The sequence below is a fragment of the Stigmatopora nigra genome, chromosome 9 (assembly GCF_051989575.1).
Source record: "Stigmatopora nigra isolate UIUO_SnigA chromosome 9, RoL_Snig_1.1, whole genome shotgun sequence".
Taxonomy (NCBI): Eukaryota; Metazoa; Chordata; class Actinopteri; order Syngnathiformes; family Syngnathidae; genus Stigmatopora; species Stigmatopora nigra.
Genome location: NC_135516.1, coordinates 13,564,143 through 13,587,960, shown reverse-complemented (window position 1 = coordinate 13,587,960; position 23,818 = coordinate 13,564,143). Strand labels below are relative to the sequence as shown.

At 36.8% G+C, this 23,818-nt stretch overlaps 4 protein-coding genes across 6 annotated transcripts in view; 3 read left to right on the top strand and 1 right to left on the bottom strand.

The window, feature by feature from the left end:
- The first annotated feature begins 1,212 nt into the window (after positions 1 to 1,212).
- On the top strand, positions 1,213 to 5,601 carry LOC144202141 (nicotinamide riboside kinase 2-like). 3 transcript variants are annotated; one of them, XM_077725148.1, is made up of 8 exons: positions 1,213 to 2,044; positions 2,113 to 2,203; positions 3,124 to 3,172; positions 3,353 to 3,530; positions 4,345 to 4,416; positions 4,506 to 4,612; positions 5,184 to 5,269; positions 5,352 to 5,601. In XM_077725148.1, exons 1-7 carry the CDS (start codon positions 2,019 to 2,021, stop codon positions 5,267 to 5,269), a joined length of 609 nt encoding a protein of 202 aa, XP_077581274.1. In that variant the 5' UTR covers positions 1,213 to 2,018; the 3' UTR covers positions 5,352 to 5,601. The 3 variants fall into 3 exon arrangements, with proteins under 3 accessions (XP_077581274.1, XP_077581277.1, XP_077581276.1); XM_077725151.1 differs by lacking the exon at positions 3,124 to 3,172; XM_077725150.1 differs by lacking the exon at positions 3,124 to 3,172 and having other exon boundaries at positions 1,214 to 2,203.
- Positions 5,602 to 7,627: 2,026 nt separating this feature from the next.
- On the top strand, positions 7,628 to 12,467 carry LOC144201606 (protein-lysine 6-oxidase-like). Its single transcript, XM_077724345.1, has 9 exons — positions 7,628 to 7,745; positions 7,885 to 7,972; positions 9,223 to 9,710; positions 10,510 to 10,618; positions 10,694 to 10,831; positions 11,255 to 11,411; positions 11,478 to 11,573; positions 12,128 to 12,243; positions 12,325 to 12,467. The coding sequence occupies exons 3-9, from the start codon at positions 9,233 to 9,235 to the stop codon at positions 12,329 to 12,331; spliced, it is 1,101 nt and encodes a 366-aa protein (XP_077580471.1). The 5' UTR covers positions 7,628 to 7,745; positions 7,885 to 7,972; positions 9,223 to 9,232; the 3' UTR covers positions 12,332 to 12,467.
- A 273-nt stretch (positions 12,468 to 12,740) lies between these two features.
- The window catches only part of LOC144201548 (myosin IXb), a 38,037-nt gene continuing 26,959 nt past the window's right edge, over positions 12,741 to 23,818 (top strand). The window contains exons 1-2 of the mRNA XM_077724271.1: positions 12,741 to 12,868; positions 16,813 to 17,001. The gene's annotated coding sequence lies outside the window, so the exon portion shown is untranslated. The remainder of the gene's footprint in view (positions 12,869 to 16,812; positions 17,002 to 23,818) is intronic.
- LOC144201549 (uncharacterized) lies at positions 15,159 to 21,247 on the bottom strand. The gene is made up of 3 exons (XM_077724272.1): positions 20,297 to 21,247; positions 18,972 to 19,594; positions 15,159 to 15,570 (listed from the first exon to the last, which is right to left on the bottom strand). Exons 1-2 carry the CDS (start codon positions 21,122 to 21,124, stop codon positions 19,070 to 19,072), a joined length of 1,353 nt encoding a protein of 450 aa, XP_077580398.1. The 5' UTR covers positions 21,125 to 21,247; the 3' UTR covers positions 15,159 to 15,570; positions 18,972 to 19,069.

Below are 23,818 nucleotides of genomic sequence, written 5' to 3'. Positions count from 1 at the left end.
CTTAGATATTAAACTCTCTCATGAATATAATTTTAATTATAACAAGAAATAACATTTCATTTCATGTTTGTTTTACTGTGCCTACACTATAAACTTTTTAGATATATTTGGCGTATTCAAGCCGGAATGTAGTGAATCTGTGAAGTAGCGAGGTATTACTGTCATTTTTTTGTGTGTGTGTGTTTCCATTTTAGAACTTTGAATTACAAAGATTGGACGAGCTGGGACGGCCTCTCAGGATGCAAAAGATGCAAGTAAATGGAATGGACGCTTCACACCAGGTTGTACCAAAAAGCTTTACACGTTTCAATTCACATTGCGGGAAAATGTACGTATATTTTTGGAAGATAAAAAAAATGGTGTCTTACATATTTTGTCATGTGCAATAATGTCGATGTTTTCTGGACCTTTTGTTGACGATGCAAAGGTGGCATGCTATTCAATTTCTCTTTTGTCTTTTGCCGTTTGTCCGTCGTTTTTTGCCTGATTGAAATTGTAAAAAAAACAAAGACAGTTTTAAAAAAACAGTTGTTATTTATACAAAAGTGACATGCTGTTTGTAATATTTTGGAAAGATAACTAAGCAGGAATAACATTTCAAAAAATTAAAAAAGCTAGTCATACTGACCTTGCCGTGATTATTTATGGGATTTATTTACCCATCTCACTTCCACAATGGTTGTTTTTTTACTGCAAAACAGAAAATAACCACAAATAGTAAATGTCACTGCCAACATTACTAAAGAGTCTACCGAGTCTTATGCGCATGTAACCCTTGATTCAGTCATCATTTATTTGAACCCAAAAAATGTACATGTACCCGAAAAATGTACATGTATATGTACCCGAAAAATGTTCATGTATATGTATATGTACCTGAAAAATGTTCATGTACATGTACCCGAAAAATGTTCATGTACATGTACCCGAAAAATGTTCATGTACATGTACCCGAAAAATGTACATGTATATGTATGTATACATTTATGCCTGTATACATGTATGTATATGTATGTATACATGTATGTATATGTATGTATACATGTATGTATATGTATGTATACATGTATGTATATGTATGTATACATGTATGTATATGTATGTATACGTGTGTATACATATATATACACGTATTTATACATAAAAAAATATTTTTTTTCAGCAACACGCTTATTTATTTATATATTTAGTCATGTATTTATTAATTAACTTACTTATTACCTATCTATTTATGTCTAAAATGCCTTTCCTATTTCTGCATCCTCACCCTCTTCCTCCTATGACAACAAAATTTCCCGAATACGAGATGAATAATGTTATCCAATCCAATCAGTAAACAGTAACAGTACATTTCCCACAACGTACACACACGTGTCCTGATATCAAGTTGAAGCAAAGTTCACTTCCTAATGGAACACACGTGAGCCAGATAAGACACAAAGCGATAAGAACAGACCCCCTCACTGTTAGTCAGCAAGTAGACTCGTCTTTTACGACCCGGGAGCGGTGAATAGGTCGCCAGCGTTGCCAGTCACATGGCTAGCCCGCCAGTTGCGTCACAAACACGCATGACGCCCCTTCTGAGTTAAATATAGCGCCATAAACGCACCACTCCAATTTTCCCCTTAAAATCCGTCTCTCCAACTTTTCCACGCTAATAGCAGAACACTTTGCAAAAATGTCCGCCATGTTGTCAACGACCCTCCCAAACACTGTTTTAGGAATCTTCTCGCCTGCCACATTCCTATCCTTGACAGGTGTAAAAAAAAATGTGGCTAATATGCAAATGAGACCCCGCCTCCACTTGGAGAAGCCTTCTGATTGGCTCCCCTGGACGGCTGGTTTCCTTTAAATAGCCGGCAAATATTGTCTATCAATGAAGTAGTAAAAGGAGGGGAACTGTTGAGGTCCAAGAGGAAGGAGAAGGGAAGGTTTGGTTGAGAGTTTAGTGCAGTTCCCCTTTATTTTATTACTAAATTCCATCAAAAAATTCAAAAACAACCACAAAAAACACCAGGATGAAATTCATCATTGGCATCGGAGGGTAAGTATCCTTTTTAAGTGTTTTTTTTTAGCAATAAGAGTTATTTAGGTTGATTTTTTTTTCCACAGAGTGACCAACGGTGGTAAGACCACCCTGACTAACAGACTGCTCAGGACGTTACCCAATTGCTGTGTGGTACACCAGGATGACTTTTTCAAGGTAAGATTCCATGACATGCAAGGTATGCTTCATGGATTTTCCCCCGAGGACAACAGTCGGAAATTATATCCTATCATGGCGGTAGTTTAGTGACCCCAATGGCTGATTGTCTCCTGGATAGACGACCATTAAGGCCCAAGTCCGCACTTTAAAAATAACCTTAATATTCTTTTAGTTTATTCTTAAAACGAGGGAAATTGGTTCAAATTCTGGCCAAAACCGGCGAATGATAGCTTGAAGTTTTCAGTCTCTGTACAAAGTGATAAACAAAAATTAGTACTTTTCCAGAATAAGTACTTGGTTGGAAATAGGGGTGTTTTGTTATGGGTTACCCGTGAGATTTTCTGTATTTTTTAAATAATTCCAGGGGAGATTAAACAATCTAACATTCATAAAATCTGTTAAATGACCAAAAAAATACTTTTATCTGGTTTAATGGATGAACTAAACAACTTTCATCCATTTTCCAAAATAATCCAAAATTTTCCAGGCCTGGAAAATTTGGTTCCAAAATAATCCCAAATTTTCCAGGCCTGGAAAAATGTGGTTCTAGGATTAATCCCAAATTTTCCAGGCCTAGAAAATGTGGTTCTCGGATTAATTCCAAAATTTCCAGGCCTGGAAAATGCAGTTCTAGGATTAATCCCAAACTGTCCAGGCCTGGAAAATTTGTTTCCTTGGCTTTTCCCATTTTTTCTTCTTCTTATCTCAAATATTTTGATATCCTTCTTCTTGACGTCAATCATTTTAACCCTCCAATCTGTCAAAACTGTCCCATACGAATCCCACCCCCAAAAAAATAGCCCATCCCAAAGAACTTTTTGGGTGGACACAGGTTCTTGGCCTTCTTTGTCCAGGAGCGATCAGCTGGGATTGGTCACTGGGTTACCGCAATGTTTCACTGGTGACTGTTATTTCAGAAACCCCATCAAATAGAAGTCGGGGAGGACGGCTTTAGACAATGGGATGGTAAGAATGGATTTTCCCGTAGGAAAAACCATATGCACATCCAGTAAAAAAAAAAAAAAAAAAAAAAAAAAAAACACCACGGTATTCCACATGAATGCCGGAAACATTAGCCAAACTAGCGTGTTCACGGCACCCCGCCCCATGCGCTTCATTTGGCCTCAATGCTCTTCTGTTTTCTAGTCATCTCGGCCTTGGACATGGAGGCCATGGTCAGCACGGTGAAAGGCTGGCAGGAGAACCCGGTCAAGTTTGCGCGTTCCCACGGCGTGGCGCTGTCGCCCGACGCCGAGAACTACGACTCGGACCCGAGGGGGATCCACATTCTCATTGTGGAGGGCTTCCTCATCTACAACTACAAGTAGGTCACTTGCTAAGGGGGCTCCAACGTTTGGTCGCCGGTCAAATAGTGACAGAGAGTTTAGTGTTGAAAGCAGCTCTCAAAATTATACTCATGAGAAAGAGTTTAATATCTAAGTACTGTTTAATATCAAAGTACTGTTGAAAACAGTGAATATTTAGATATTAAACTCTCATGAATATAATTTTGAGAGCTGGTTTCAACAGTACTTAGATTTTAAAGAGTACTTAGATATAAAAAGAGTACTTAGATATTAAAGAGTACTTAGATATTAAAGAGTACTTAGATATTAAAGAGTACTTCAATATTAAACAGTACTTCGATATTAAACAGTACTTAGATATTAAACAGTACTTAGATATTAAACAGTACTTAGATATTAAACAGTCCTTAGATATCAAACAGTACTTAGATATTAAACAGTACTTAGGTATATTAAACAGTACTTAGATATTAAACAAGACTTAGATATTAAACGGTTTTTAGATATGAAACAGTACTTAGATATGAAACAGTACTTAGTTGTTAAACACTACTTAGATATGAAACAGTACTTAGATATTAAACAGTACTTAGATATTAAACAGTACTTAGATGTTAAACAGTACTTAAATATCAAACAGTGCTTAGATATTAAACAGTACTTAGATATTAAACTCTCTCTCATGAATATAATTTTGAGAGCTGGTTTCAACAGTAAACTCTGTCACTATTTGACCGGCGGCCAAAAGACCGGCGACCAAACGTCCGGTCACGCCCCATGAATTTCCCAACTTGCCGATGTTCATCTGGGCCACATCTCAACTTTCCGCAGGCCGCTCATCGACGTCTACGACAGATGCTTCTACATTTCGCTTCCGTACGGAGAATGCAAGACCAGGAGAAGGTGGCGTAACGTCTCTCCGTTCCCCCGACCGCCGCCACCGCCATATCCGTTCCAGTTTTTTGACACCATTCTAATTTGTGTCTGGCCAGTACGAGAACGTACACCGTCCCCGACCCGCCCGGTCTTTTCGACGGCCACGTCTGGCCCATGTATCTCAAGCACCGGAAACAAATGGAGAGCGAATGTGACAGAATAGGTATGTGGAGAGCAAACAGTAAGGCCGAATTTGTTTTGGCAACCATTTAAATGCAAAACTGATTCATTTCCAATATGCTAAAACGCTGGTGTCAAAGTGGCGGCCCTGGGGCCAAATCTGGCCCACCGTGTCATTTTTTACGGCCCGTGAAAGTCAATCTTAAGTCAAGTTAAACACATTTTTGGATCAAATTCATAATTTAAATGAAGATTATTTAGATTGATATTATATTTCCTAGTTTTCCTCTCTTTACATCAATCACAGCAATTTTTTTAATTCCAATTTTTTTTCAAAAAGCATTTGGTCAAATCTAAAAAATAGATTAAAATATTTTCTGTTTTCTACTTTAAGATTGAACATAATTCAACAAATATTTTGTTTACTTTTGTTGCCTTACTAAGAAAAATTGTTTAAAATCTATTAAAAAAACGAAATGTTTTTGGTATTTTTGATCCATTTAATCCGATTTTTTTGACAAAAACAACAAAAAAATATATCTAAAATAGTCCGGCCCACATGAAACCAAGTTGATCCGCCTTTTTCCTAAAATTTTGACTTTTTTTTTTTTTAGAATACCTGGACGGAATGATGGCCAAAGACGACATCTACACTTTGGTTTTTGAGAGTATTCAGAACGCCCTCCTCAACAACTCATAGGTCGGTTTTTATTGATTAATCGATCGTTATTTTGACGCTTTTTTAGATCTCTGCGTTTATTCCCGTTTTCATCTTTTCACAGCGGTACATCGGCTGAGAGGATCTTGTGTATAAATCATGTAAATAACGACCATTTTAATGATATGTATACGCCGTACGGGAATGTGTAAATAGTTGTTGAGCAGTACACGTTAACTTTTGTATCACTCTGTCCTGACAAAATATAAAGCCACCCATTTTTAAGCCGTTTAGGCTTGGGTTGAATCAACGTACTACAAATGTATGTCCAACTGGAAGTGCATAAAGTCGACAAAGTACTTCAGTTTCCTGTTGTTTTTCTCACATTTGACATTTGAGAGATGACATCAGAAAAACAGATAAATTATTTGACATATTAACATTCTCTACTGCAAAAAAAAGTTACCCTTTATGGGTTTTTTTACACTGATACTGCTTATACTTCCTCATGCAAAATGTGAGCCAACGTTTTGCAGTTAAAGGGAATGTAACAACCCTGCTAATTGGTATAAAAAGGGAATGTGATAATCCTGCTGATTGTTATGAAAAGATGTTGCTGTACTGTTTTCATCACTTTTTGTCCTTTTTCCAAAGCATAAACTTTAATCCTACACAAATAACACATGAATACTTCATGTATACATGATATAATACTGAGCATACATAACTGCGAATCAATATAGATAATGAATACATCATATTCCTCCAAAATGTGATAATTATGAAAGCAGGGCACTGGAACAATTGCATTTCAGGTTCCTCATTTTAAAACAAAATTGAGATTGCTTTTCTTGCTTCGATATCTATATTTCCGTGACCGGACGTTTGGTCGCCGGTCTTTTGGTCGCCGTTCAAATGGTGGCAGAGAGTTTATTGTTGAAATCAGCTCTCAAAATTATATTCATGAGAGAGGCTTTAATATCTAAGAATAAGAGTTTGATATATAAGTACTGTTTAATATCTAAGTACTGTTTAATATCTAAGTACTGTTTAATATCTAAGTACTGTTTAATATCTAGTACCGTTTATTATCTAAGTACTGTTTAATTTCTAAGTACTGTTAAAACCAGCTCTCAAAATTATATTCATGAGAGAGAGAGTTTAATATCTAAATATCTACTGTTTTCAACAGTACTTAGATATTAAACAGTACTTGGATATTAAACAGTACTTGGATATTAAACAGTACTTGGATATTAAACAGTACTTGGATATTAAACAGTACTTGGATATTAAACAGTACTATGATATTAAACAGTACTTGGATATTAAACAGTACTTAGATATTAAACAGTACTTGGATATTAAACTGTACTTAGATATTAAAGTTTAATATCTAAGTACTGTTTAATAATTAAACAGTACTTAGATGTTAAACTCTCATGAATATCAATCAATGAGAAATGACCGTATTAGACTGGACAACGAAATGAAATGTACACCGAGTCCATTCTGGGGCACGTACAGTGTGTTACAAAATCTTGTGATATATTTTGAGGGGCCGATGGGGGGCTGGAGGGGCGGGGCCTTGGCATGCCAGTTCTTGAGTAGATGGCAGCTGGCCTGACACTTTATATTTAGGCCAAGTGCCTGAGGTGTCAGGAGGGATGGACGCAGCTATTTTTAAAAATGGTCGCCCCGACACCTTACATGGTTGGTGGGCACGAGATGCTCGCATGTATGAGTTTCATGATGATGATGATGATGAGGAAGATGATGATGACTCATTAAAGACAGGAAAAGGCGAGCTGAATTAGATTTTAATTTTTATGAAGCATTTTAATTGACAAAAAAGTAAATATTAATGAGGGATTGTACTCATTTAATGAGTTTGGATTTAAAAGAAATGTAATATACAATTATGATAATTTTTTTTATTTTACTTTATTTATTTATTTTATTAATATTGGTGAAATAAGACCTTTTTATGGGGGGCTTGCATAACTTTTATGAAAAATATTTGTTATTTAGTTTCCAGAAATTTTTTTAATAAAATCCTGGAAAAAAGTCAAAAAATCACAAATTTATTATCTTAACATTATTTATTATTGTAAATTGCCTTTCAACTGTGAAGGATTCTTAATATATTAACATTATTTATTTAGTTTTTATTATTATAGACACTTAGAGATGCAATTTTGCAAGTAAGTATACAAATTGTGCCAAAAATTGTATGCTAGCTTGTAAAATGATCACTTGTCAATCATATTTTAACTATTTTCTCTGTGTTTTTGTCTATTTTTATCAATATAGCTATCCTAAAAAAAAAGCAAGTTTGTCAGCATCTCACCTGCAATGTGTGGCTCATATCATTAAGTTCATCATCATCATCATCATCATCATCATCATCATCATCATCATCATCATCATGAGGCAAGGCAATGGAAGATACCTACAGATTGTAACAAAGCGTATTCAAAACTATTCAACAGTTTTATTTCCAAGGCATTACGTAAAGGTTAGTTGGCTGCCATTTTTGTTGGTAATCATCTGTTGTGATTGCTTCACTTTGCACACACAATTCAAGTCTTAATTCCGTCTCGTTATTATACTTACTGGCTATTATTTTGTGCCTTTTACATGTCTTGCTCTGTGAGGGAGTTGTCTCGCGGCAAACCAGTGCCCAGGCGTCCACGCTCTTATAAACCCGGCGGGACGTGACGTGAAGGCCCTCGAAATAGAAAGGTATGTGGCCCCGTTTGGTTGCCGGGGGGCGTGGCTAGTGTGTGCACGTGATGTTGTAATATAAGATGACAAATTTACAAGAGGTCAAAGGTATTTTGACCTGTCGTTTACATTAAATAATGGAGAATAGTGGGATTTAATGGTAGGTTAATTTTAATTTAAAAAAAATATACATTTTGGGATTTTAATTTTGAAAAAATTAGAATATTTTAGGGAAAATGTACTATCTTGGCAACTTTGTATTGTATTTTTTAATATGAGAATTTTTAAGAGAAAAATTATCTTTACATCCTTTTTTAAACTAGTTTTTAAATATATTTGTGAGAAAATAGTTTTATAACTGTTATTTTTATAATCTTGTTTCAACTAGTTTTCAGAGGGGCGTATGATCATTTCACGTAAAAATATGACATGACGCCTAAAATAGTTGGTAGTGTGTAAGCTTGACAACACTGCCTACCCGTGGCGAGATTTGGTACTGCAGGAATCATTTTTTAGACTTGTGAATAGGTTGTCTCCATAAAATAAGGATGGAATACATACATAATTTTTACCTATTGCTAAAACGTCGTTTCAAATAACTTATAACTAATTTTTATAACTATAAGAAAATACGTTTATTATAAACCTTTTTATTGCAGATTTTGGGTGAAATATATTCATTAAAAATCAGATTAAGGCCATTTTTAAACATAAACATATTTTTATTTTATATCTGTTTTTACACCATTTAAATATTAAAATATTTGGCAAATTTTTAGTTTTTAAATACATACAAATATATCAAAAACAACAAATTAAATCTGACATATTAAAATAGGTAGTCTATGTATGTATTTTTTCAATTGAAAACCCATTTGACGACATTTCAACAAAACAACCGCTAGGGGGTATCGTTTTCCACTTCATATTTTATTACCTTTAATTCTGCTTCTAACAACCATTTCCCTTTACAATTTACTCCTATTATTAAATGTTTATACCCTTCTCAAACTAAAATTAGATAACTTATACTGTAGAAAAAGGGAAAGACCCCACCCACCCACTTAACACCCACACGTCAAAGTTTACCCAGTAAACCAGTGAATGGTTAAAAAAGAAGGATGACTTAAAAAAAAGAGGGTGGGCTTTAGTGTAGTTAGAAGGGGGTCCAGCCTATTTAGAGTCTGGAGACAAGTAGACCTAAGAAGACATTCAGGACATTAACGCGGGTTGAATCTCTTTAACTGACTTTTAACCAACTTTTTTAGTTTGGTTGCCATGGCAACTGCGTCAATCTTCTTCTTCTACCTTTTCCACGGATTACTCCAAATCATCTCTGGGGAACCGCCGTTGGTAACGTCGCAAGCCGCCCGCTGGCGCCACCGCATCCAGTGGGAGAACAACGGCCAGATCCACAGCTTGGTGAGCACCGGTTCTGAGTTCGAGTCCCCATCGCGGGTCTATGTCAGTAGCCGTGATCAAAGGGGGAGGATTCCCCTCCGGCCCACCGGAGGGCAACGAAGTCCACGTGCGGGGAGAAGACGGGCGGCGATGACCCCGCGTGGGTACCCCGTGGATGGGGACCCCGGGTTCCCGGCCCCTTTTCACCCGTCGGAGGAGAACTACGAGGCGGGGGGGATGTTCGACGATGATGGAAATTCGGTTTTCTACAACTTGTATCCACTTGGGGGGCCGTCGGGGGTCCACGCACGACGACCCCCGGACGCGGGATACGGAACCAGATACTTCCAAAATGGTACGGTAAATGGTCAAGTCAGGCAAGTATTAGTATTGTTATTTGTAGTACATTTAGTAATTATTTGTGGTACATTTTGTTCAATTAGGTAGATTTATGTGGTTAGGTTTTTTTGTGCTAAAATGGGTTTAAATACGGTGTTGGACTGCTGTTTTGGGGAATAGATGTTCAATTTATTTGGATTAAAGGAGGTGGGTTGGTAGTGGGACTTTTTGGATGCTGAAGTTGTTTAGAAGAGCCATATGAGGCTTGTGAGCAGACTCTTATAAAATTAATATTGGCTTTGAAGCAGTTTATTTTGGGATTAATAGATTTTAGTTTTTAAATAGGATTGGACATTTTTTGTAGATATATTTGGAATAGATCATTATATGATAGGTTTAATTGATGATACTTTTTATTTGTGGTTTTTGTTTAGGCTCAAATTGGGGATACATTTATATGTATACTATGTAATAGTCAAAAAATATTTTGAGTATTTTTCATATAATGGTTAAAAAATTTTAGGCTTATTTAATTTTAGTAAAAAAATATCCAAATTTATATATTTTTATCTGTTTGTTATTTTTTTTTGCTAGAATTAAACAGAATCTGCCTCATTTAAAATCAAACTAATACACACTTTTGACCTAAAACATTAAAAAAAAACATTTTTTTCTGCTTGTCCGCATCAAATATGTTTATGTATCACCCACACGCCATAGATTTCCCACCACTCCTCTAAAACACCACATGGACAACATATGTGTGCACACATAGCCAAAATTGACCACCCTAACCGAATCATTGACCCTCGCAGGCCTTCCCGACCTTGTGCCCGACCCTTACGCCGTCCAAGCGGGCGCTTACGTCCAGCGCGTGCAGATGTTGGCCTTGCGTTGTGCGGCGGAGGAGGACTGCCTGGCCCGGTAGGTAAACACAGCCAATGTTAACTATGTCTGTCAATCAGTGAGTGTGTTACAGTAAATCTGATTGGTCGGCAGGTCAGCCTACGAACCCTCCGTTCGCGATATTGACTTCCGGGTCCTTCTACGCTTCCCGCAGAAGGTCAAGAATCAGGGAACGGCCGACTTCCTTCCTGTCAAGCCCAGACATCGCTGGGACTGGCATAGCTGTCACCAGTAAGTCAGCAGAAAAAAATCGAGAAAAATACATTTTTATTCAATTTTTTTATTTACATATCTACAGCATGGGTTGGAAACCTATGGCTCAGGAGCCATATGTGGCTCTTTTCGCTAACCTGTGAGCTAAAATGTATTGAAACCTTTGCGGACAAAGCCGAGTCCCGAATGGACCAATAGGAGCGTTACGTCTAACTTCCATCTTTTTTTCATTAGACTTTTTCTGCATGCATATTTTCATTGATTAGAAAAGAGTTAGGAAAATAATTAATTTTATACTCTAAAAGTGGTAAAATGGCCATGAAGAAAAATCATTTAATTTTCACGTTTTTACTCTTGAATTCTGAGTATAGTTTTAGAGCATAAAATGGGCGTGGTTAAGTGAAAAATTTGAAAATAGCATCTAATAATATATACTTCTAGGCACTACCACAGCATGGAGGCCTTCAGCAACTACGACCTCCTGGACACCATTACGGGTCACAAAGTAGCCCAGGGTCACAAGGCCAGTTTTTGCCTGGAGGACACGGGCTGCGACGCGGGGGTCCGGCGGCGCTACGCCTGCACGGCCCATACGCAGGTAAAGTTCATCTAGGGGGCATTGGATATATCACCCCCACAGCGAATGAGTAAATTGTGTTTTCAGGGTCTTAGTCCGGGTTGTCATGATCTTTACGCCGCCGACATCGATTGCCAGTGGATTGACATCACCGACGTGGCCCCGGGAAACTATGTCCTAAAGGTATTTAAAAAAAAATTATACATATACATATACATATACATATACATATACATATACATATACATATACATATACATATACATATACATATACATATACATATACATATACATATACATATACATATACATATACATATACATATACATATACATATACATATACATATACATATACATATACATATACATATACATATACATATACATATACATGTACATATACATGTACCTATACATGTACCTATACATGTACCTATACATGTATAGGTACATGTACCTATACATGTACCTATACATGTACCTATACATGTACCTATACATGTACCTATACATATACAAATACATATACCTATACCTATACCTATACCTATACCTATACCTATACCTATACCTATACCTATACCTATACCTATACCTCTACCTCTACCTACACCTCTACCTCTACCTACACCTCTACCTCTACCTACACCTCTACCTCTACCTACACCTCTACCTACACCTACACATACACATAGCATATAAAATCAGTTAATATAAAATATTGTTTCTTAGATTATGGTCAATCCCGACTTCTACGTCCTGGAATCGGACTTTACCAACAACATTGTGAAATGCGACGTAGTGTACACGGGTGTTTACGTGCAGACTCGCAACTGCCACTTAGCCAGGTATACATTCAGGCATTTTATTAATATAGCACTTCTGTTTTTATGCCTATTAATATAACTCTTTGTTATTGCTGTTTTCAGGGAGTGAAGACGTTTTGAAAGAATCTTCTGCCTTGGGATTTTTGTTTGTTTGTTTGTTTGTTTTTTGTCATTCCAGCTCCAGATATTGCATTCCATACAGTTCTAATGTATATTATAAGATATTTTTATTATAATACAACTGTGTAATGCAAGATGGTCCTGTTTTTTTTAAGAAGGTTTAGCCCACAAATTTTCATCTGAAACAAGCCTGATTACAATCAACTGATTACACTTGCAGGAGATGAGATTGGGTGAAAAAAAAATCCTTTTTTTTCTTGTTTTGGGTGGAAACTTGACACTTTTGACGTAACATATTAAACATAAGGGGCTATAGTAGCTAGGATTCCCATCCGGTGCAATTTATGGTGCCAAACAATAGCATTTTTGATAGTTTTAGCAAGCAAACAGAAAGGATTAATCAATCAAAAGCCTTTATTGTCATCATACACAGCTGCATATAATGAAGTTAAAGACTTCTACAAGCAAGTTTTCAGTGATTTCATTCAAAAGGAGCGACTCATAGACTTCTTTTACATCAGTAAAGGTAAGACAATCACATTTTAAGTTATTTTATATGTATCATTTCACTTTGTTTTCCTCAAATGATTAAGATAATCTGTTTGTAAATTAAGAAGAACACAAAAGTTATCAATATACAGATGTCAGCCATTTTCAGGGTGGGCTAAATACATTTTTTGAGAGATAAATCCTAATTTAAGTGTTGTAAAAATTGGCAAAATGTAGGTTTTGTAAAAAAAAAACATGTTGGAATGCAAAGGAAATATGTTTAATGTATACATTTTCCAAGTCAGCTGGCCGACATGTTTTTTCGCCCAGCGTGTCATTTGAAACATGTTACGTTGTAGAGAAGCTTAGCTGCTATTTGTTCAGCTGCACAGCTTTGCACCAACATCTGGACGAGTCGAGCCTTGCGCGGGCGCTGAGCCGCGAAAACACTCTCGATGGCGATGCCAAATTTGACCCGTGTAAATACAACATGGCGTACAGGTGGGTAGATCCACCATCTGGTTGCGGACTACATTTAAGCCGGGTGTAAGATTTTATTTTTTTTAAGTACTGTTGAAAACAGTAGGTATTTAGATATTAAACTCTCTCATGAATATAATTTTGAAAGCTGGTTTCACCAGTACTTAGATTTTAAACAGTACTTAGATATTAAACAGTATTTAGCTATTAAACGGTAGTTCGATATTAAACAGTATTTAGATATTAAACAGTACTTAGATATTAAACAGTATTTAGATATTTAACAGTACTTAGATATTAAACAGTACTAGGATATTAAACAGTACTTGGATATCAGACAGTACTTGGATATTAAACAGTACATAGATATCAAACAGTACTTAGATATCAAACAGTACTTGCGTATTAAACAGTACTTAGATATGAAACAGGACTTGGATATTAAATAGTACTTGGATATTAAACAGTACTTGGATATTAAACAGTACTTGGGTATTAAACAGTACTCAGATATTAAACAGTACTTAGATATTAAACAGTACTTGATATTATATAGTACTTAGATAATAAACAGCACTTGGATATTAAATAGTACTTAGATATGAAACAGTACTTGGATATTAAACAGTACTTGGGTATTAAACAGTACTTGGATATTAAACAGTACTTGGATATTAATCAGTACTTAGATAATAAACAGTACTTGGATATTAAAAAGTACTCGGATATTAAACAGTACTCAAAAAATAAACAGTACTTAGATATTAAACAGTACTTCAAATCCAGCGACCATAGTAAGGATAAAGCAGTTCACAAAATGAAGGGCAATGGTCTTTTTTTGTGTGCGTATTTAGTATACTTGTAGAAGAGAATGGGTACTTTTAATAAGCGGCTAGAAGATTATGGCAAAGTGTTTTCTGTGGCCTTGGGCATCTTATGAAATAGCATCCTCTGGTTACACAAAAAGAGAGAATAGGCAAGCCCGCTGTTATTCTTGGTTGGCCGTCTGAAATTCCACAGCATCTCCGCTATTTACAAAACGCCAAAAATGCATTCTTTCCAGCGTGATTGAAAATCCTTGACGGCAACCAGCGAGGCTTGGAAAAACTGACGTTTTTGGGAGGTTACCAAGGCCAGATTGAAGAATAAAGAAACCTTGATAAAATACACAGTGCCACCTTTTGATGGACAGCTCCAACTTGTCTAATGCTTGGAATTCAAATCCCATAAATTATATGACAAGGACACTGAAATGAGAGTTTGACTTGTCTTTATTTCAAAGTTAAAACATGGGACAGTATCTTATCCAGCGGATAATTGAAATGTCAAACTGATTTATTTGAGAAACACGCTTCCTGCACTTCCATCTCGTCAGGCCCACGTTAAAATAAAATAAAAAAACACCGTTTTTAAACATAGCTTTAACGATGCATATCTACATTCACTTTAGCTGCCATTGATTATTTGCTTTTTTTTTGCACGTGTTTAGGTACAATTTCAGAATGCAATACATTTTATGTAATTAGCTGTATTTCATCCCGTATTCTGGATTTTTTTTGGTTGCTGTAGTTTTATTTTCTTTATTTTATTTATTGTATTTATTTTATTTATTGTGTTTTTATTTATTGTATTTATCTTATATATTTTATTTATGTTATCTATTTTATTTATGTTATCTATTTTATTTATAATAATTTATGTTATCTATTTCATTAATAATAATTAATTTTATCTATTTTATTTATAATAATATTTATTTTATTTATAATAATTTACTTCATCTATTTTATTTATAATAATATCTAATTTATTTATAGTAATTTATTTTATCTATTTTATTTATAATAATATCTAATTTATTTATAATAATTTATTTTATCTATTTTATTTATAATAATATATATTTTATTTATAATAATTTATTTTATCTATTTTATTGGCTTCAATGTAATTTTTTGATGAAAACATTCAGAAAAATGTTAACAACCATTGGAGTGCTATAGTGCCCCCTGGTGGCTATGTGTTAATCCCCGCTAGCTAGCAACTAGGTCTGCTAATACTTTATTTTCAAGTGCTCTGTTACCAAATTCAATTTGTTTTTGCCATCAACATTGGGTTGAGAATTAGTGCTTATCCTCTTTGTGCTTGTTTATTTGCAATGTACACATCAACTTTTTTGGCAGCTCGGAATCAAACGGCTTTCACAGGCGCACTTTTCCACCCAAAAATCCAAAAGTCCACGTTCCACTTCTTCTCCTTCTGCAAAAACAAGCCCAGAAAAGACACCAAAATGAGGAACATTTGTCAAATTGGGGAATTCACAGTTTTTCATCATATCAATCTGTAAAAAGGGTTTTTCCAGTATGTTTTTTTTGCGGTTTAAAATGTCAGAAAAATCAATTTTTTTGTTTACTTGGCTTGCTCAACATTTTATCTTGGACTATAATTGTATTCTATAATGAATATAATAATGTGTGTGATGTTATGTGTGGTTGTTTCACACAAAACGCAATCTGTTGTGCAAGTCATTTCGCATCAAACCCACTCAGGGTGACTAATTTTTGGTTTTCAGAGCTCTCAAATGTCAACGGCATCACTGGGAATTACCCCTTGCTCATAGAAACTATACCATATGGAAAAACATGACTTTTTACCTGTTTTTCCTTATAAAATGAGATTTATCGGTGTGTATGTTAAGATTCTCACGCTACGTTTGTCCAAACCGTGTAACGTAGACAGTTAAAAAATTTTATGGTGACCAAGAACGACTGTCTAATCCTAATAGATTCATTTTCAGGTCGCTGTCATTTTTTTCCTCACTGTCAAGGGCACCTAAAGATGACCATTCAATGCCAGTCATCCCAGTGTCATTAGATTTGATTTTTAATGCTGTCAATGGCAGTGAAGGGGTTAAATCAATCCACTTTAAATGTGAGAATGGCCTGCTCTGATTGGCTGTTGGCAAAATCTCATTCGATTAAAAAGAAAAAACACTATTCTTTCAAAACAAGAATTTCTTTATAGATTTTAACAAAAAACACATTATTATACAAGTTTCCTATTACACACCAATCTTTATTTTAACCATCCCATTATTTGCTATTACTTGTTATGCTAGTTCTGATTAGCTTAATGCTCCACAATGCTCCACAATGCTGTAAAAAGTTGTATTTTTGCGCCATCTTGGTGCTATTTTGAAGTAAAAGATTTGATATATTTGTCTACGACTATTCAAGTAGTATTTTAGCACTCATGGCAATTATAAAAAATACTTTTTGGACTTATTTCATATCCCACAAAAAAACTAGCAAAAATCTCCCAAAATTCCCATGATGCAACCCTCCTGACCTCCCGTTACATATTTTTAGAGATACAAAAGGATGCTATATTAGCCAAAGAAAACTTTAGCATACTCCTTCAAACAAAACAAATTCAATTCCCATCAAAGTCAAGCCGCTAGTTGGAACTAAACATGTTTATGTCCTTTTTTTTGCGGTATAGGAGGCCCGTTGAGGTTTTGAAAAAGACGCCGCAAGTATACCAAACACTCGCCTCACTCCGTATGGCAGGTGGCCAGAGAGTTTTATGATTAAAACCAGACTCTGCTAGCCCAAAAAGAAAAATACACTGCAGTTCTACATAGTCTCCACAAGAGGGAAGTACAAGAAGTCGGCCGCAACATCTGTAAAGGTAATCTTTGTTTTTATTTGGCAGAATTTAACCGTCATTGGTCGACCATGGGTTAACGATGGCAATTTGAGTCGGAGTTTTTGATGGTTTTGTAAATATGACGACGCCAGTGTTTGGTCATGTGACCAGAGGAGCTTGACTGCCAAAATGTGAATGTGAGCTGCCGCCAGTGCTCAATTCAGGCATGACTAATGGACGCTCCAAAGAAAAAAAAATAGTCTGCGTTTCATGATTTTATCTGCATCGTGTCCTCGGATTTTATTGCTGAATGGCCAAAAACATCAAATGTAATTACCAACTGGTTTGAAAGTCTCCAAAAAAGCAGACAGTCAGAGCAGCACATGCTTTTAGAAAAGCGTGACTGGACATTTGGTAGCCGGTCTTTTGATCGTCGTTCTTTTGGTCGCCGGTCAAATGTACTTGGATATTAAACTGTACTTAGATATTAAACTGTACTTAGATATTAAAGAGTACTTAGATATTAAAGAGTACTTAGATATTAAACAGTACTTTGATATGAAACAGCACTTGAATATTAAACAGTACTTGGATATTAAAGAGTACTTAGATATTAAAGAGTACTTGGATATTAAAGAGTACTTGGATATTAAACAGTACTTAGATATTAAACAGTACTTAGATATAAAATTCTCTCTCTCAATATGTAAGTACTGTTTAATATCTAAAAATCTACTGTTTACAACAGTACTTAGATATTAAACAGTACTTAGATATTAAACAGTACTTAGATATTAAACAGTATTTGGATATTAAACAGTACTTAGATATTAAACAGTACTTAGATATTAAACAGTACTTAGATATTAAACAGGTCTTAGATATTAAACAGTACTTAGATATTAAACAGTACTTAGATATTAAACAGTACTTGCACTGTTAAAAGAGAAGTTTAGATTAATGCTACAAAATGAAAAGAACAAACCGTGGAGTTGGAATTGATTCAATTTGAAGGGACAAAATATTTTTGGTTTAGTTGGAGAATGCATTGCTAATTGGCATTGCTTGACAGTGTTGATGTTAGCAGTGACGTTGGCCTTGTTTACAGGAAGCTTACTCACAGTCGGGAACTGAATTGCGGCTTTCTTGGCTGTGACTAAAAAGGCTGTTTTATGGGGTTTTGATCTCTGTCTATGTGCGTGTGTACTTTCTTTGTGTGGGAGGCAGGGAAGGAGGACAGCGTGTCTGCGTTTGTTGATGTCACAAATCAACAAGTTCACGCTGTGAAAACAGTCTTGTTTAGACGAAGCGAGACAATTTCAATTTTTTTCCCAAAAATTGCCATCCCCTTAAAAAAGTTTGCATTAGTCCATTTTTTTGGACTTTTGGTCGCCGGTCTTTTGGTCGCCGGTCTTTTAGTCGCCGGTCTTTTGGTGACAGAGAGTTTACTGTTGAAACCAACTCTCAAAATTATATTCTATCTAAGAGAGAGAGTTGAAGTACTTCTAAGTACTGTTTAATATCTAAGTACTGTTTAATATCTAAGTACTGTTTAATATCTAAGTACTGTTTAATATCTAAGTACTGTTTAATATCTAAGTACTGTTTGATATCTAAATACTGTTTAATATCCAAGTACTGTTTAATATCTGAGCACTTTCATATCTATGTACTCCTTAATATCTAAGTACTTTTTAATATCTAAGTACTGTTGAAAGCAGCTCTCAAAATTATATTCTTGAGAGAGTTTAATATCTAAATATCTACTGTTTTCAACAGTACTTAGATATTAAACAGTACTTAGATATTAAAAAGTGCTTAGATATTAAACAGTCCTTAGATATTAAACTCTCTCTTATGAATATAATTTTGAGAACTGCTTTCAACAGTAAACTCCCTGTCACCATTTGACCGGCGACCAAAAGACCGGCGACCAAACGTCCGAGCACCAGCATTTCGCCATCCCGTATATCCCGCCTATAAGAAAGAAGTTCTGTTGTTGGTGAACTTACCATAAATTGCTTCCTTCTTTGGTCTGACGCCGACCGCGGGGTATCGTGTTTCAAGCCCACCCCTTGTAATTGGGCCAGGCCACCTCCGCTCCCCTTCTTCACACAACGCTATTGTTTTGTCGGCATTTCCGGGCAGACGTGGGGGTCTTTGCTACTTTGCTAGACGGCTGCGGGTCTTTGCTGCCGTTCTGCGGGTACAACGGAGGTCTTGGAGTCCTCGAGTACACCATTGTGCTGTTCTCTATGACCACTTGGGGGTTTAGGTTCTGGGAACGGGACTCCCGGGGGTCCGTTCGGATGTCGGGGTACGGAAGAGGCGGATGACCGTTTAAGTGTTTGTGGTTTTTGGTGGGGTAATCGGGCGGGGTGAAACGGTGAGTTTTGACTACCGAGGCCATGTGGACTGGGGACGGAGAATTTGTTCTTAGGATGATGCGTTCCTCATCGGAACGTTTTGATCTGTTGACCAGGATTGGTTTGCGGGGGGGTGCTGGAGACAATGTAAGTCCGCCTCCTTGGGTTTGAACGGAGATGTGGACTTTGGCCGATGGCTCACAAGCGATGGTTTTTGGTTGCTCGCCGAGGTTCATCTTAGCAGTCAGGTGATCAATTTGCTCGACGACCTGGTGGAAAACAAATCAATGTTACATTGTGTTGGACGTTTGGTCGCCAAACATTTGGTCGCCGGACATTTGGTCGCCGGACATTTGGTCCCCAGAAATTTGGTCGCCGGGCGTTTGGTCGCCGGGCGTTTGGTCGCCGGACGTTTGGTCGCCCGGATGTTTGGTCGCCCGGACGTTTGGTCGCCCGGACGTTTGGTCGCCCGGACGTTTGGTCGCTCGGACGTTTGGTCGCCCGGACGTTTGGTCGCCCGGACGTTTGGTCGCCCGGACGTTTGGTCGCCCGGACGTTTGGTCGCCCGGACGTTTGGTCGCCCGGACGTTTGGTCGCCCGGACGTTTGGTCGCCCGGACGTTTGGTCGCCCGGACGTTTGGTCGCCCGGACGTTTGGTCACCGGTCAAATGTACTTGGATATTAAACAGTACTTAGATATTAAACAGTACTTAGATATTAGACTCTCTCTCTTAAATATTTAACTCTCTCATGAATATAATTATGAGAGCTGGTTTCAACAGTAAACTCCCAAAAGACTGGCGACCAAAAGACCAGCGACCAAAAGACCAGTGACCAAACGTCCGGTTACGGATATTTTGAATCTGATAGATGGAACAAATGTCTTTGCAAAGTTCGTCTCGGGGAATGTACTGGTGGACATTCTTGTGGACCTAAATTTCGATTAAAATACCCCAACGAGGGAGTCTTACCTCTTTCATCTCCACATGAACTTGCTTCAAGCCTCCCAAGACGTCCTCCAGATCCGTCACCACTTGCCGGATCTGATCCCGCACCGAATCCTGCTGCCCCCTAGCTTCCGAACTGATAACAACTCTACTTTGCTCACAAAACCCACTTGATTTATCACGCTGCAAATGCTTTTGTGGAACTTCCGTGGGGAAAAAACCTACATGAAGCCCTCCATTACAATTCTCCACAGATCCACCAGGGTCCCCACTAAGTTCTCTCTTCTTCGAGGGTCCGAGTTTGAGTCCCGAATGTCCATTAAACATGAAAATTGGATAATCCCTGCTGCCATTATGTTGGGTACAAAACCATCTGTCCTCATCTCTCTCTACAAAAGTATCATTTCCTGAACACACTTGACCATTCCCACGTAGATGAGGAAGTGGATGTGGTATACGCACATGAAAGGGGCGTGGCCTAATCCGATTGTATGTGATCATACAGTCGCAATTCTCCCTATAAGACCGACAGTGTCTCACATCAGCCTCCTGCGAGTGCCTCCACCGAACCACCGGATTCGGGTTTGACTCCCACGTAGGACCCAATCGAACCGAGTCATCTGATTGGCTGACAGCACCAGGCACCAGAAATGTCCTCCCCATCACTTGGTGTAGTACACGAAAATCCCGATTGTCTCCACCTCCATACGCCACACGGTCCGACGATATTTGACCCGACGCACCTCGGAACCTTGTTTCGGCTTGACGGACGCCACACTGACAAGGACACGGACTCCCATTGGGCTGTTGAAAAGTTCTGTGTCCAATTCCTCGCGCGCCTTCTGCGTACATATCCACAAAAGTCCAAAAAATCTCGGCGAAATCCCGTCATTCGTTCATTTCTGTTTTCCTCATCTAGTAGTGGTTCCCGACGCCAAAAGTTCTCGACACCCCCCCATTCCCTGCCCAAGGCACCTCCTTTACTCCCTCCCCTTCCTTCCTGTCTGTTATCCCCCCCTCCCACACCCACACTTCTCTTCTCTTACTCTTTTCCTTCTCTCAACTCTTTCCTTCGTCACTCCTCCTTCTTTCTCCTCCTTCTCTTGTCTTTCTTTCTACCTCTCACGCTTTCCCGTTACGCCTCACTTGCTTCTTCAGGAGTCTTTTTCTCTCTCTCTTTCTCGTCTCTCCATTTTCCAGTTCCTCCACACTTTCCTCCTTCTCGTTTTCTACCTTTTCCCTCTTTTATCTCCCGGTTTTTACACTTCTTCTTCCCGTCCTTGCCGTAAAATTGACTCTACCTGCATTTAAGAATCCTCTTGTTAAATCCTGGAGTAAAACTGCTATGATTCCATGTGGTTTTGGACCTTTTGGAGGGAAAAAAAAGCTTAAAGTTAGGGAGCCCAAGTGAAGTCCTGTAATGCACGATGCAATTAAAAAACGCTGCCCGAGATTCCTTGGCCGGAGACGGAGTAAGAGAGGAGGGGAATGGAAGGAAGGAAGGGGGAGGGAGGAGAGAGAGAGGCAAAAAAAAGAGGGTAGGTGGGGTTTCCAAAAAAACATGGGTATGGAAATAGGAAGTAGTCTTGTTCAAGGGGACATTGACGCTACTGAGGACATTTGGTTTATTGCATTAATTGGCTATGTTGTTGTCATTTTTGTCCTTTGCCATCAATGAAAATATTGAAGTACTCTTGTTTTAGTAGTGGGATAAAAATTCTAAAGTGTGTATATGGAATACAAAAGATTACGTAATTTGAAATGGACTTAAACAGGGGTGGGCAAATTTTTGGGCATATTGACTTTAAAAATTTGACAAATGGGCCAGCATAAGATATGATACATGTAAAAAAGTGCATCTGTTAACAGTACATATGAAATATAAAGACTCAAGTATTAACATACTCATCATTCATCATTAAAGTATAAAGTATAAAGTACAAAGTCAAGTCAAAAGGAATGTGACGGCGCCACCTTGGGGGAAAAAAAAGATACGATACAGATAAAAAAGTGCATCCGTTAACAGTACATATGAAACATAAACAGGAAAAAGGACTCAAGTATTAACATACTCATTACTCATCATTCAAGTAAAAAGTATAAAGTACAAAGTCAAGTAAAAAGGAATATATTAAGAAATATTAAAATGTCTTTTAAAAAAGATAGAAGGGCTGTGAAACACGAAAAAAAACAAATAAGAGTAGACAGAGCTACTGCCAATGGCTTCCGCGTGACGGCGCCATCTTGGGATTTTAAAAAATGAAAATAAAAAATAAAATAACATTTAAATATATTTTTTTAAAAATCAAAATAAATACATTTTTTAAAAATTGGACAACGTCAGCGGGCCAAGAATAAAATGAAAGCATTTGTATAAACCTCAAGAAAACATTCAAAGAAGTATTGGACAAAATTGTATGATTGTTTATGACAGTTTGAACTCTCGTAAATTTCGAAACAGAAGCGAAATAAAAGCCCTGGAGAGCGCTTCGCCTTTGCCGTGGTTTCTTGTGTGCTCGCCAAAAGCAGCCAGTGTCTATTTTGAAAGAAAATAACAGGAACTCTGGAAACAATGGCTTCTACCAAAGGAAAGTGGTCAAGAGAGAGTATAAACGCAGAGGAGGATGAAGGAGGATCATTTGTACTAGCAGCCTGTTCCCATCTGTTCTTTTGGGTTTGGAGTAAAATCACAGCCAGTAACACGTTCAGCCCTGTAATGTTTGTCAATATTTATAATATAATGACCACTACACAGTGTAGTGGGTTAGCACATACCTGTCAACCTGGGCCAATTATATAAATATGGGTATACATATGTGTACATATGTAAATATATATTTGTATACATGTGTATACATGTGTATACCTAAGTGTATATATGTGTATATATGTATACATGTGTGTACATATGTATATATATATATATGTATACATGTGTATACATGTGTATATATATGTATATATGTGTGTATATATATGTATACATGTGTATACATGTGTATATATATGTATACATGTGTATACATGCGTGTATATATGTATACATGTGTATACATGTGTACATATGTGTATATATATACATATGTATACATATATGTATATATATGTGTATTCAATGTGTATATATATGTGTATTCAATGTGTATATATATATATGTGTATACGTATGTATACATGTGTATATATGTGTATACATATGTATACATGTGTATATATGTGTATACATATGTATACATATGTATACATGTGTATACATGTGTACATATGTATAGATGTGTGTACGTATATATACAAATGTACATATACGTATACAAATGTACACATGTATACATGTGTACATATGTATACATGTGTGTACGTATATATACAAATGTACGTATACGTATACAAATGTACACATGTATACATATGTGTATATATATATGTATACATGTGTACATATGTGTATATATATGTACATATATGTATACATATGTGTATATATATGTAAACATGTGTATACATGTGTATACATGTGTATACATGTGTATACATGTGTATACATGT